This window comes from Amblyraja radiata, chromosome 3, assembly GCF_010909765.2.
Source record: "Amblyraja radiata isolate CabotCenter1 chromosome 3, sAmbRad1.1.pri, whole genome shotgun sequence".
Classification (NCBI taxonomy): Eukaryota; Metazoa; Chordata; class Chondrichthyes; order Rajiformes; family Rajidae; genus Amblyraja; species Amblyraja radiata.
The window spans coordinates 40,864,819-40,879,917 of NC_045958.1; the positions used below are offsets into that span (position 1 = coordinate 40,864,819).

At 44.8% G+C, this 15,099-nt stretch overlaps 1 protein-coding gene and 1 long non-coding RNA gene across 4 annotated transcripts in view; one reads left to right on the top strand and one right to left on the bottom strand.

Annotated features, from left to right (window-relative positions):
• golm1 (golgi membrane protein 1) overlaps positions 1–15,099 on the bottom strand; it is a 42,526-nt gene that overhangs the window by 15,030 nt on the left and 12,397 nt on the right. For all 3 annotated transcript variants that reach the window (XM_033017676.1, XM_033017675.1, XM_033017674.1), the window contains 3 exons: positions 9,127–9,181; positions 8,285–8,366; positions 6,671–6,812 (listed from right to left, as the gene is read on the bottom strand). In XM_033017676.1, the coding sequence (XP_032873567.1) occupies positions 6,671–6,812; positions 8,285–8,366; positions 9,127–9,181 (279 nt within the window). The remainder of the gene's footprint in view (positions 1–6,670; positions 6,813–8,284; positions 8,367–9,126; positions 9,182–15,099) is intronic.
• Positions 12,427–14,162, top strand: LOC116970946. The gene is made up of 3 exons (XR_004411361.1): positions 12,427–12,458; positions 12,731–12,737; positions 14,152–14,162. It is a non-coding gene; the product is annotated as an uncharacterized LOC116970946 (long non-coding RNA).

Consider the following 15,099-nt stretch of genomic DNA (forward strand, 5'->3'; position numbering starts at 1 on the left):
CCTTCACTCCAATTAATTAATTTCCAGAACATAGAGCAGCAAAGCACAGGACAGACACTTCGACCCACAATATCTGTGCCGAACATGGTGTCAAATGAAACTTTTTTTTTGCCTAGACATTAACCATATCACTCCATTTGCTGCATATTTCTGAGACTATACACAAGCTTCTTAAATCTAATTATCGTATATGCTTCCACCACCACTCCTGGCAATATATTCCAGGCACCTAACACTAGGTGTTAACAAACTCGCCCCACATATACCATTTAAACTCTCCTCTTTCACCTTAAAGCTATGCCCTTTATTATTTGATATTCTTTATCATTCTTGTAAACCTCCTATGGACACTCTCCAGAGCCAGCACATCCTTCCTCGGATATGGTGCCCAAAATTCTAGCCCTCTCGAAATAAATGCTAGCATCGCGTTTGCCTTCCTTACTACCGATTCTCCTTATAGCTAACCTCTACCGGGCAGCATCCTAGAAGAATGCTTCAGCACCTGCCACAAAGCCTCCGCATCCTTCCAGGGAACTATGGACTTGGACCCCAATGTGTCTTTGTACAGCAATGCTCTTAAGGGTGCTGCCATTAACAGTATACTTTCCTCTTACATTTGACCTCCCTACTGGTCTATATTCTGTAAACCTGGAGCATCGTAAGCTTACCTGGAAGGATCTGTGGGAGATGGAAGCCATCTTAGCTTCATCATCAGAGCCACCTACGATGTTCTTCCCACACCCAAGAACCTAAACCAGTGGCTTGGAGAAGATCCATCATGTTCTCTCTGTCAAACCCCAGCAACATTAAGGCACGTCCTCACTGGCTGCAAAACCAGTCTTTCACAAGGCTGCTACACCTGGAGGCACAATCAGGTCCTGCGACAACTGGCAATTACCTTGGAAGGAAGGAGAAACACCACCAATGCCCTCCCTTCCCCAACGCCTGGTTTCTCGAACACCATCCCTTTTATAAAGGCAGGACAACTTCCAGAAAAGCCATTTGCAAAGAAGGAACCGACCCTCCTAGACACTGCCCGGGACTGGAAAATGCAGGCTGATCGAGACCAGAAGCTCATCTTTCCACCAGAGATCATCACAACTAATCTCAGGCCGGGCCTGATCTTGTGGTCAACCTCACAGAAGTCCCTGTACATCGTGGAGTTAGCTGTGCCTTGGGAGACTGCAGTTGGTGAAGCGCATGAACGAAATGTCTGAAATATTCAGACTTAGCAGCCGAGGCAGAACAACACGGCTGGCATACCCGGATGCTCCCTGTAGAGGCTGGTTGTAGAGGGTTTGTGGCCATGTCAACAACCAGACTCCTGAATGGAATGGGAGTTCGAGGACAGGCCTTCCGGCAAGCCGTCAGGTCGCTGTCAGAGGCTGCCGAGTGAAGCAACAACTGGCTGTGGCTGAAGAGGAAGGACTCCAACTGGGCTGCAAAATGACCAGCAAGAGGGGTAAAACAGAGGGGAGCGCACCTGGGATGCCAGGTGTTGCTGTTGAGCACTCTGGAGGAGTAATGGGCCTATCAACGAAACACCAAGGAAGGAGGGTGCCCACCTGATGACCCCAATGAAGTCTTTACCCCTACCCCCACTCAAGATATTAAGAAGGTGCCAATTATAGTAGGGATTGTCGTATCAAGTCCTATAAACTCAACTTAAGGGTGCTGCCATTAACAGTATACTTTCCTCTTACATTTGAACTTCCAACGTGTATAATTGCCCGAATTAAACTCAATCAGCCATTCCTCTGCCCATTTCTTCAAATGATCTATATTCTGTTGTATTGTTTGACAACCTTCCTCATAGATTGCAATTCCACCAATTTTTGTGTCATCTGCAACATGTTCATCCGAGTCGTTTATATATGAGAAACAGATGCCCCAACACTGAATCCTTGGAACATCACTGTTTACTGACCACCAACCAGAATTACACTGTTCAACCACCACCCTATCTTCTATGAGTAAGCCAATTCTGAATGCAAACTACCAAGTTAATGTGGATCCCATGCATCTTAATCTTCTGGATCAGCCAACCTTGAGGAACTTTGTCAAATGCCTTACGGTTCATGTAGACAACATACACAGCCATATGCGCAATCACCTTCATCAGCTCCTCAAAAAACTAGAAAAATATGAACAAACGCACTCAAAGCCTTGCCGTCTCTGATTAGTAAATTCTATCCCTAAGAATCCTCTTCAAAAGCTTCCCTGCCGCTGATGCGAGGCTCATCAGCCTATAATTTGTTGAATGATCCCCAATTCCATTGTTATTCTCCCTACAACTGTTCACCATCACCCATGGAAATAATGAAACTACTTCCAGTTTTGGAGATTTCATCTCAATATGCCAACAGTTTTAACGACTTGTTTAACATTCTTCATTTAACATTTAACATGCTTTTATTATTGGGCTGCTAACCTGCGCTGCCTTGCATTTTGGTCTTTTTTTCAGCCAGCCCGATTGCCCCAACTGGGTAGCCATGGAATTACACACAGATGATAATATGTCCATACCTGCACTACTTGGTTCCTCACTTCCACTCCCCTCAATTAAATCTGTAAAAAATCCAGTGGTTAAACACTCTTTGAGGATATGGGTTCAATTCAGGAAATGTTTTGGGTTGCATAACTTTTCTCTACTGAGCCCTATTGCATCAAACCAACTTTTTAAACCATCAACTCAGGACCCTGGCTTTAAAGAATGGCATAGGAAGGGTATTGTGCATTTCAAGGACCTGCTTATGGGTAATACTGTAGCATCATTTGAACAATTAAGCAACAAATTCAATCTTCCAGCAGTTTTTTTCCGATACCTGCAAACAAGACATATGTGTTCTATAAACTGCCCAGCTCTTCTATACCAACAGACACAACCCTTGTTGATACAGTTCTTTCTTTAAATCCATCTCAGAATAGACTTGTCTCAGCTTTATATGGCAGGATGTTGGACCTAAGGCACGCCCCCATGGACAAGCTCAAGGCAGCATGGGAGGAAGACTTGGGCTCCTCTCTCTCGGAAGATACATGGAGTTCCATTCTTAAACTGGTTAATTCCACCTATGTGCTTGTCACTGTCTGATTCAATTCAAAGTGGTACATATCTCAAAAGCCAAATTATCTACTTTTACCCCGAGGTTAGTCCATTCTGTGTTAAATGTAAAATTTCTGAAGCCTCTCTTATCCATATGTATTGGTCATGCCCCAGCCTTAACAAGTTCTGGCTAGAGGTCTTTCATACATTATCCCAGGTGTTAAACATCAAATTGGAACCAAAGCCTCTAATCGCTCTTTTTGGGGTCACTGGTGAGGTTAGATTAACTGCAGATAAACGCCGCACTATATCTTTTGCTTCTCTTCTGGCTCGGCGAACAATCCTGCTCAGGTGGACGGAACCTACCCCGCCCACTCATACACAATGGCTGACAGATATTATGTCCTGCCTAAAGCTCGAGAAAATCAGGTACTCACTTCAACATTCAAATGGAAGGTTTCAGAAAGCGTGGGGACCTTTTTTAAATGCATTCCAGACTTTATAAATGCTTGATCATCAAGTACAGTTTAACAGCTTAACAGTCTAACCACTCATTTATCGTGGATTATTGTTGTGACAGGCTGATATTTGCATATGCTCACTGGCAGTGACTGGGGAGGGATTATTATTTTTGGTATCTCATTTTTCTTTTATTGTTGTTGTCTTGTTATATGTTAGCATAAGTTGTTTTTTATTTATTCTTTTCATACACTCTGTCGGTAACAAATAGACAACTTTGCACTTTGTTATGGCCTGAAAACTAAATTAAAAAGATTTTGATTTTTTTTTAAAACATTCTTCAGTTCCAAATAACAAAGCTGAATGAGATTAACTAACATAGAAACATAGAAATTAGGTGCAGGAGTAGGCCATTCGGCCCTTCGAGCCTGCACCGCCATTCAATATGATCATGGCTGATCATCCAACTCAGTATCCCGTACCTGCCTTCTCTCCATACCCACTGATCCCCTTAGCCACAAGGGCCACATCTAACTCCCTCTTAAATATAGCCAATGAACTGGCCTCGACTACCCTCTGTGGCAGGGAGTTCCAGAGATTCACCACTCTCTGTGTGAAAAAAGTTCTTCTCATCTCGGTTTTAAAGGATTTCCCCCTTATCCTTAAGCTGTGACCCCTTGTCCTGGACTTCCCCAACATCGGGAGCAATCTTCCTGCATCTAGCCTGTCCAACCCCTTAAGAATTTTGTAAGTTTCTATAAGATCCCCTCTCAATCTCCTAAATTCTAGAGAGTATAAACCAAGTCTATCCAGTCTTTCTTCATAAGACAGTCCTGACATCCCAGGAATCAGTCTGGTGAACCTTCTCTGCACTCCCTCTATGGCAATAATGTCCTTCCTCAGATTTGGAGACCAAAACTGTACGCAATACTCCAGGTGTGGTCTCACCAAGACCCTGTACAACTGCAGTAGAACCTCCCTGCTCCTATACTCAAATCCTTTTGCTATGAAAGCTAACATACCATTCGCTTTCTTCACTGCCTGCTGCACCTGCATGCCCACTTTCAATGACTGGTGTACCATGACACCCAGGTCTCGCTGCATCTCCCCTTTTCCTAGTCGGCCACCATTTAGATAATAGTCTGCTTTCCTGTTTTTGCCACCAAAATGGATAACCTCACATTTATCCACATTATACTGCATCTGCCAAACATTTGCCCACTCACCCAGCCTATCCAAGTCACCTTGCAGTCTCCTAGCATCCTCCTCACAGCTAACACTGCCCCCCAGCTTAGTGTCATCCGCAAACTTGGAGATATTGCCTTCAATTCCCTCATCCAGATCATTAATATATATTGTAAATAGCTGGGGTCCCAGCACTGAGCCTTGCGGTACCCCACTAGTCACTGCCTGCCATTGTGAAAAGGACCCGTTTACTCCTACTCTTTGCTTCCTGTTTGCCAGCCAGTTCTCTATCCACATCAATACTGAACCCCCAATGCCGTGGCTTTAAGTTTGTAAACTAATCTCTTATGTGGGACCTTGTCGAAAGCCTTCTGGAAGTCCAGATACACCACATCCACTGGTTCTCCCCTATCCACGCTACTAGTTACATCCTCGAAAAATTCTATAAGATTCGTCAGACATGATTTACCTTTATCAGGGTTATTAATTAGCTTAGCAAAGGGTCAGAAAGAAAATCAAAATTGCTCCAAACTGCAGGAATACTAATAATATTTGGGTATTAGTCTGGGCAACCATTAAGTACACACAGTTAACGGTTCAAGTCTGAAGAGTTAATAATTGTAAACTTGCTCATGGTGAATATTGCTTTAATCTTAGTACTAAATTGTAGTGCCTGGCATCTCTGACAGAACATTGACACGGGACAAAAAATTCACCAGGGCCTTGGCTTCTTATCACATTGCAATCCCAAAAGTGATCAACAGGGACTGGCAAAACAATTGCTGAAGGCTATGTAAATCCTGGCCAAAATAGAGCCAAAATAAAGCAGAGGATTCATGCATTTACAAGGACTGTTAACCCTTTCTGTGTAAGAAGCCACAGGCTGCGAGCTGGTGCCGGGAAGTCGTTCCAAGATCAATACCTCAGATAAGGAAGGTCCAAATGTCTTTGAAATTGATAGTATGTATGAGAACTTTGGAGAGAAACTCTAAGGTATTGTAAATGCACGAGTTTGATTGGATTACTGCAAAGGAATTGTAAATAATGTAAATAATGTTGCAAGACAGTTATCCTGCTGTTTGTTGATTGGCCAGAGTGTGAAGCCATGGCTGAATTGTTTAAGAAGGAACTGCAGATGCTGGCCCGAAACGTTACCTATTTCCTTCGCTCCATAGATGCTGCTGCACCCGCTGAGTTTCTCCAGCATTTTTGTGTACCGCTGAATTGTTTATGTTCCAGGGTAAATGTTGCATTATTCTGTTAAACTGACTTCCTTCCAGAAGCTTCTGTAAGAAACATTGTTTGGGACTCTTTGTAATTGGGTTGGGGAACTGTCAATAATACTTTGATGTAATTGATATGTATGATTAGTATGTAAGGGGAACCACCCCTATATAGTTCGGCCCCTCAAGGTTAGTTGACCTATAAAAGGTAGCCCCAATTTAGATCGGTGTCAATCTTCTGGAAAGGCGCTTGGGACTGCATAACCTTCTGCTTGCACAAGGCTGAAGGGCTTGGCCAGGCAGAGACAAGGATCAAACCCGCGGTGGTTTAGATATCATATAGGGGAATTTGTTGTTCAACCAAAATAAAGTTTAGTTGTTCCAGTGCTTGACTCAGTGTTTTATCTGAACTAGACTAAGGGGGGGGGGGGGGGGGGGGGGGGGGGGGGGGGGGGGGGGTAATCTTTAGGAGCGTATTTACAGGAAAGTAGACCACAAGCTTGCTACCTAGCACCCAATGTTTAATAAAAACATTTATGGGCACCGCAATTTTCAGCAGTAGTGTCAACAGATCTTTTGACACTAAACATACCACTATAATTCAGCTTAGATTATGTAATAACTCTGCAGTTTACCACTTTACCATTTATTTACAAAAAAAGCAGTTAGGTAAGGAAAATGTAGAGAACCACCATTCTGCATCTTGCCCCAAAACAGATAGGCAAGGATATAGTCAAAATATATATAATGATGTATTTACCAATAACTTGGTCTGATCAGTTGATTCAGTGTCTCGGTTTCCAGTCTGGAGCTTTGTGGCATCAGCAAGTCTCCTGTTTAGCACCTTAATCTGTTCTTCATACAACTCTTTTTGATCATTTATCTGATTACTGCACTGAGTACTAAATGGTCAAATAAAAAGAAAATCATTAATTTTACTTGTAGTAATTACCAAATTCTATTTAAGTAATATATTCCCTTGGAAATAAATCTATACATAATTAAAACTCTGATCTTGTGCTCTTCCTGTTAGTGCATTGTTTCTATTTGCGCAAAAACAGTACTTGATAGCGCTACGATTTTTCGCAAGCTCACTCACCGATCGCCTGTACTGCAAGTGCAACAAGTTTTGTTCCGATTGGTGGAATATTACATAAGTCAACAAGGTATAAAAATCTTAAAAACTGTGCGTGCACAGATCGATCTCCTCTCCTGCCAGTCAGCGCCGCGCGGATTGGTCCCTTCTCCTGTTACTCCCCGGAACGGTCCAACCCTTCCTGTGCCATCGCATCTTTACTGGAGCTGAGGGACACTATGGATGGCCAGAAGAGGTCTCCAACCGGACACAATTTTCGGAGGGAACAGAAGCGGCACGAGATGTCGCCAAATGGAGACTCTGAGGAGAACGACCAGCACCGCCAGCTCCAGCCCCTTCCCCTCTGGTCAATATTAATATTGACCAGAGGCCAGCTCCCCCCCTCCCCCACACCAGTCTCCTCCCACAAACCCCTCCCGCTCCCACACCCCTCCCCCACAACCCCCCTCCCCCTGCCCAAACACCCCTCCCTCACCCGCCTACATGCCCCTCCCCCACAACCCCCCCACCCACACACCCCTCCCTCCACAACCCCCCCTACACACACCACCCCTCTCCCCCTCCCACATCCTCCCTACCCCCACACCCCCCTTCCCCCCCACCTACACCTTCCCGCCCACATACACACCTCCCCTCCCACCCCACATCCCCCCCTCCTACAACCCCACGCCCACACACATCCCCCCGAGAAGAAATTAGCCGCTCCTGCGCAGTTAGGGGCTATGGGTGAGTGGTGGAATATTGCGTTGGGGAACGGGTTGTGTTGGGGGAACGGGTGAGTGATGGAATATTGTGTTTGGGAATGGGTTGCGTTGGGGGACCAGGCCTCCAGTGTGACGGACCCGATGGGTCCCACTAAGTCTAGTAATCCCTCATTTCATTGGGCCATGCATCATACTGCCAAGATAATAAGCACCATTTATAACTTTGGGTAAGGTGGGCGGTAAAAGTGAGTGGTACATCTGCAAAGATGCTTTATATTTTATATTTCTTCAGTGTTTGGGGGATCATTCCATAATTTTGAACAAACTGTGGTAATGGTTTCTTAGCCTGAGCTTTTCACGTGTGCATCATTAGCCTGCTTAATGCAGCATATAGCAAGCACCAAAATCAACAAAGGAGCAAACAACAAGACTGATTAAAGTTGCACATCAATTTCCCATCAGCTTTCTATACAGAGATTCAGGACATTATCCATACTGAAGATAGTACACAAATGTTTTTGATTTTGCTGCTTCATCACAATATTTTTTTGTGCAAGAGGATTTATATACTTACATATCATAGGTTAACTTTTTCTGCAGATCCTGCAACTTTTGATTTATTTGGCCATACCCCCTTTGCAATTGTTGAAATTGTTCTTGGATGAAAAACAGTTATCAAAAGTGAGTTAACAGTTCCCCTTACAGGTACATTTTCCCCACACCTCTCCCCCTCCCCTCGCCTCCCCCACCCCTCTACATCTCCCTCTCCACCTCCCTCTCCCTCTCCTCACCCCTTTCCCTCACCCTCTTCCCTCTCTACCCCACCCCCTTCCCTCTCTCCCCCCGCCCCCTCTCCCCCGCCCCCTTCCCCTCTGTCCCTCTTCCACCACTCCCCCTACCCCTCCCCACTCTTCCACTTCTCTCCCCCTTACCCCACCCCTCTCCCTCCCTCACCCCTGTCACCACCCCCGCCCCCTTCCCTCTCTCCCCCACCCCCTTCCCCCTCCCCACTCCATCCACTCTTCCCCCTCTATCCCATCTCCCTCCTCGCCTCCCCCACACCTCTCTCCTCCACCCCTCTCCTCCCCCTCTCCCATCCCTCCCCCACCCCCTTCCCTCTCTCCCCCACCCCCCTTCACTCTCCCCCTCCCTTCCCTCTCTCCCCCACCCCCACCCCCTTAATTAAGAGGATGTTCACCCACTTAATTAGCTTTGCTGCTACCTACCAACACAATCCATTTAAAATAAACCTAAAAATGTATGTCAACCATAAAATCCTAACACTACTAATTAAATGCCAGACAGCACTCACATCAGCTTCAATCAAACTGAACATTTTTTCCATAGTTATTACTTTGTCCCTGATTGTTTCATTATCTTTCTCATTCATAATTTACATACAAGAAATAGACTTACCTTGCAGTGTTTGTATAATCTTTGTGCTACTCGTAATGTTCTTATTCAGATTCTCCTTTTTAAGAAAAAGAGTCAAAAATTAGATATTTGAAATACTATTTGTTATTTGTTATTTAAATTAACACAAAAGTCTGTTCATTCTGATCTCATTTTAAAACTGTGAAGTGGGAGGAAGAGGACAATATTCCACCCATCAAATCTCTGCTGGTCACCAAAACTGAGGAAGGAAGACGCCTTTTCTGTAAAATCACTTCTGTCTTGTCTTGAGGACATTAAGTCCTGGATGGCCCTAAACTTTCTAGGATTTAATGAAAAGAAGACAGAGGTGATTTTATTTGATCCCAATGGCTGCCGTGAACCTCCATTTGTTGATTTAGGTCCATTGTCACGGTATGTGAAGCCGACAGTTTTGAACCTGGGTTTTAGGATGGAAAGTGACTTTAAGTTAGATCACCAAATAGGCGCGGTGGTTAAGTCCAGCTTCTTTCACTTAAGGAAGCTGGCAAAGGTGAAGCCCATTCTCGAGCGGCAGCATTTTGAGACAGTAATCCATGCCTTTATTACATCTAGGCTGGATTACTGTAACGTACTCTATTTTGGAGTTGCTCGTTCTTCACTGGCTCGTCTCCAGTTGGTTCAGAATGCTGCTTCTCGCCTTTTAACTGGAACTCGAAAGAGGGAGTACATAACACCAATTCTGGCCTCCCTCCACTGGCTCCCGGTGCACTCTCGAGTTCATTTTAAAATTCTGTTATTTGTTTTTAATTCTCTGAATGGGCTCGCCCCGCCTTACCTCTCTGAGCTGCTCCACCCATACGCTCCTGCCTCAGGTCAGCTGCTCCTGGAGGTACCGAGGTCTAAGTGGAAGCTCAGAGGGGATAGAGCCTTCTCTGTTGCTGCTCCGGCACTATGGAACGCTCTGCCGTTGCACGTCAGACAGGCCCCCTCACTGTCCATCTTCAAAGCCAGTGTTAAAACACATTTATACTCCCTGGCTTTTGACCATGCATGAGACTTTGCTCCTGTTTTTAGTGTTTTTAATATTTCTTTATTTTGAATATCTTTACTTACTCCATCTTTTAATTGTTATTATTGGTGTGTATTAACTTTTTTGTCAGTGATTAGTGATGTACAGCACTTTGTTGCAACTATGATTGTTTTTAAGGTGCTCTATAAATAAAATTATTATTATTATTATTATTAAAACAATCTCATCAATCAAATTTCCCTATATTCTATTCTCTCACATACCCATCATCTCCACCCCAGTTCTCCTACCACCCGCCCACATCGGGGGCAAATATTTACAGTAGCCAAGGTGGCACAGTGGTTAGCGGTAGAGTTGCAGAATTACAGCACCAGAGACCCAGGTTTGATCCTGACTACGGGTACTACAGAGTTTGCACATTCTCCGTGACCGCATGGGTTTTCTCCGGGTGCTCCAGTTCTCTCCCACATTCCATCGACATACATGTTTGTAGGTTAATTGGCTTTGGTAAAAAATTGTAAATTATCCCTCCTGTGTAGGATAGTGCTAGTGTATGGGGTGATCGCTGGTGGACGTGGATTCAGGGGGCCAAAAAGCCTATTTCCACGCTGTATCTCTAAAGTCTGAAAAAGAGTAAAAGTCTAACTTTCCAACCATCATATCTTGGGATATGGGAGGAAACTGGAGCACTCTTGAGAAAAACAGCATGATCACAGTGAGAACATACAAAGTCCACACAAACAGGACTGTAAGTCAGGAAGGTACACAAAAATGCTGGAGAAACTCAGCGGGTGCAGCAGCATCTATGGAGCGAAGGAAATAGGTAATGTTTCGGGCCGAAACCCTTCTTCAGATTCTTGAACACTGTAAGTCAGGAAGACAGGAAGTCAAGAACTCGAGTCATTGCATCTGCTGCAACACTGTTGCTCTACATCAGCATTTCTCAACCGGGGTTCCCCGGAACGCCAGGGTTCCGCAAGAGGTCGTTAGGGGTCCCGCGAGAAATAGTGATGAACTAGACCAGGAGTGTCTAAATGGCTACTATCTAAATGGCGTCAAGTTGGGAAAAGGGGAAGTACAACGGGATCTGGGGGGTCCTTGTACATCAGTCTATGAAAATAAGCATGCAGGTACAGCAGGCAGTGAAGAGGAACGGGGTGTGAAGCAGGCAGTGAAGAAAGCGAATGGCATGTTGGCCTTTATAACAAGAGGAATCAAATATAGGAGCAAAGAGGTCCTTCTGTAGTTGTACAGAGCCCTAGTGAGACCACACCTGGAGTATTGTGTGCAGTTTTGGTCCCCTAATTTGAGGAAGGACATTCTTGCTATTGAGGAAGTGCAGCGTAGGTTTACAAGGTTAATTCCCGGGATGGCGGGACTGTCATATGCTGAGAGAATGGAGCAGCTGGGCTTGTACACTCTGGAGTTTGGAAAGATGAGAGGGAATCTCATTGAAACATATAAGATTGTTAAGGGCTTGGACACACTAGAGGCAGGAAACATGTTCCCAATGTTGGGGGAGTCCAGAACCAGCTGGGTGCTGGGTTCTATTAAGCGAATTTGGTATTCCGACTGCGCATGCCCAGGTCAAAGGTCCACTATGCATAAACATTGTTGGAAAGCAGTGGAGCTGTGTACATACACCTTCATTTCTTCAGTTTTTTCCAGCTTTGATTCTTCTAGGTAGGTAAATACTGTTTTCAAACTATGAAATAGTTGTATTATTGTTCCTTTGATAAAAGTTAAGATTATTTTGTCGTCTTTATTGCTTTATGGTTTGGTGAGTGAGATCGGACCCGGGTCTGAGGACGCTGTTGAGTTGCTGCTGGGCCGTCCCCGTCCCCTCCCGAGTGTCCTGTCCCTGTCCGGGGGCGGCCAGAGGTGTTGGGCTGGGAGAAGGCGGAGTTGCTGCAGTATGTGTATGGCTGGTGCTCAGCTTTCACCAGCGCCGGGGGGGGGGTTGGCTGGCGGTCCCCGGTCTGTCGGGGAGTGAGGTTGGGCTTGAGTTGGCACTTCCTCTCTGCGCTGGCTGTGGGCCTGGGGCCGCTGGTGTCGTTGGTCCAGGGCTGTCGGTTGGCCCGGCGGGAGTAACGCTTCTTCTCCGCGCTGGCTGTGGGCCTGGGGCCGCTGGTGTCGTTGGTCCGGGGCTGTCGGTTGGCCCGGCGGGAGTAACGCTTCTTCTCCGCGCTGGCTGTGGGCCTGGGGCCGCTGGTGTCGTTGGTCCGGGGCTGTCGGTTGGCCCGGCTGGGGTTGGCTGAAGAATTCCATTGCCTTGAAATGAGCAGAATAGTGAAATTCGACTCAGAAACTACAATTTTCCTATAATGTGACCACACGGCACCCCGTTCCTCAGAATAAATATATTTTTACACATAAATTATGAATAAAGATAAGAATTTATACACAGTTTTAGCTAGCGTTTCATTCGCTTTTTCTTCATTGTGAATGACCTTTGACAAATCCCATGATTCCTTACGTTTATCGGAATACCGAACTCGCTTATGCTGTGAGGAAAAACAAACAACATTATTGCGGTGCGGGCTGTGTGGTGGATACTTTTCTCTTTACACTGTGTGGAGCAACATGGCGGAGGAAAGAGCTCAGCCGACCGCAAAGCATCTCTGTTCTAGGCCCTTCCCAGTCTCCCGATCGTCCCAGAAACCCACAATGACCGGGAGAGGCCACAACAGTCTCTCTTGGATGCCAGCGTTGTTAATAGCATTGTTTTTTCTCTCCCTCATCACCACTTTCTTGTAGCCTACAACCGCAAGTTAATATCAATCATAAAAGTAATGCTTGTTAGGCAATCTTCTTCATAAGAAACAAAATTCATAAAGTGAAACACTTTGTAGTTATAGCAGAGACTGAGACGCATGAGAGCAGGTTGAAAGAACGATGGTGACAAAATCGGTGGGAGCACGCACGCACAACTGATCCGGCCCGCATGGTCATATTTTGCCCAAATGAGTGACCTAAAATGAGTTTGACACCCCTGAACTAGACCAAGCGTGGATCTGTTGGGTCCCCCTCCCCGAAAGCAATATTCCCCGAGTAGCACTCACCTATACACAACGCTGAATGTTAAAATTGTGATCGCGGCCCGGCAATCCTCCCCAACAGCACAGGCGCGGCTGACGGGTCCCCGTTGTGACACCAGAGATTGCCATTGTGACGCGAGTCAAAATGGTGATCTCAAAATGGCAACCCCCAACTCAGGGGTTCCCTAAGACATGAAAATTATTTCAAGGGTTCCGCAAGGGTAAAGAGGTTGAGAAATGCTGCTCTACATATTGAACAGAACCAAGACACCCCACCCAACAGGTTTATGAATATTACCAGCTGCTGTGTTCTGCATTTCACAGTACCAGCATTTTTCTTTAATCTCCACATTCATTCATCTTCCTCTATTTACAAGCCTCCCAATTGATAATTAACTTGCATTCATTCCCCACCCTCAACCAGCACCAAACATTGTGTCACCTGGACAAATTGATGTCGACTCTATTGCACATTCCTTGTATTCTTTCCATCTCTTCTTCTCCAAGACCGTGAATGACTACTTCTGAACATTTTTACAACGCCATGCAATGGAATATGTGCTGTGAACACCTCCATTGACAAATGCCAAAATCTTGCTTTTACTCAACCTATTAAGCAATCTCGAAATGTTAACTGCGTTATGACCAGTTAAATACATTTGAAACATATTGTGGGAAACACAGAAACAAATTTGCTCAAAACACATATCCCTCAATCAACAAAATATATTTTTTTGGCTGCAATTTGACAGGGGGAGGAACTCTGCTTACTCCTTTTGACATTATGCCGTGGGATATTTTACCGGGGGGGGGGGGGGGGGGGGGGGGAGGAAGAAATGGTGGTCCAGACACAGCCTTGGTTTAAAATTTCATCCAAAGGCAGTAGCACATTTCTTAAGTATTGTACTAGAATGAAAACTGCGAGACTTGAACCCACAATCAAGTCAGGCTCCATTGCAGCAATAATACCAACTGAACCACAGCGGACTCTAATACGAGCCAATGAAACAAAAAACAATATATTCTGTCTTCAACCTGAACCATTTACTGTTTCTTTCCACAAATGCTACCAGACTTGCCATGTGTTCCCAGCATTTCAGATTTCTTGCATCTCTGATCTTTTTCGTTTTCCATATAAAAAACATTAATTAGCTAATGTCCTTTTGGAAGGAAAATAATGAAATTAACATCAGAGAACAACAGTTCTTAAGTTTCTTTATCTACTTCCATGCTTCTTTTCAACTCTGGAGATAGATATAGACTGTGTTATTTTATTTTTAGTCCTGTATATTTCAGAATCAGTCATTCTTATAGCACAAATAATAAAAGATAGCTAACTAAAATTGCTGAAGTGAATACTAAGGAGACCGAAAAACTCCGTGCCGAGAACAAACGCCTCTTAGAATTATTACATAAAACAAACGAGAAATGTATCGATCTGGAGGGACGCCAACGCCGTAAAAATTTGCGTATAGTTGGTCTGAGCGAAGGTCGTGAGGGGAGTCAAGATCCTCGAAAATTTGTTGCAAAACTTTTAATGGATATTTTGAATTTGGATCATGAACCCCTGTTGAGTCGTGCACATAGGGCTCTAAGACGGGCCCCTGGGATAGGTTCATCGCCCAGACAAATGATTGTAAAAGTGGCCTTTGACCATGTCTTCGAAGAAATGATGAAGATAATAATAAAAAAGAGAAACCTGAAATACGAGGGAGACAACATCAGTATTTTTAGAGACTTCCCTGCAGAAGTGGCCAAGAAAAGAGCTCTATTTAAAGAAACAAAAGGTATTCTGAGGAATGTACAGAATACTAAGAATCTGAGATATGGCTTGATGTACCCAGCAATACTGAGAGTAACTTATGATGACAAGGAATATCGTTTCGTTAAGCATACTGAAGCATTGAAATTCGCCCGAGGCATACAGCAGAAGCCAGAAGATGAAGA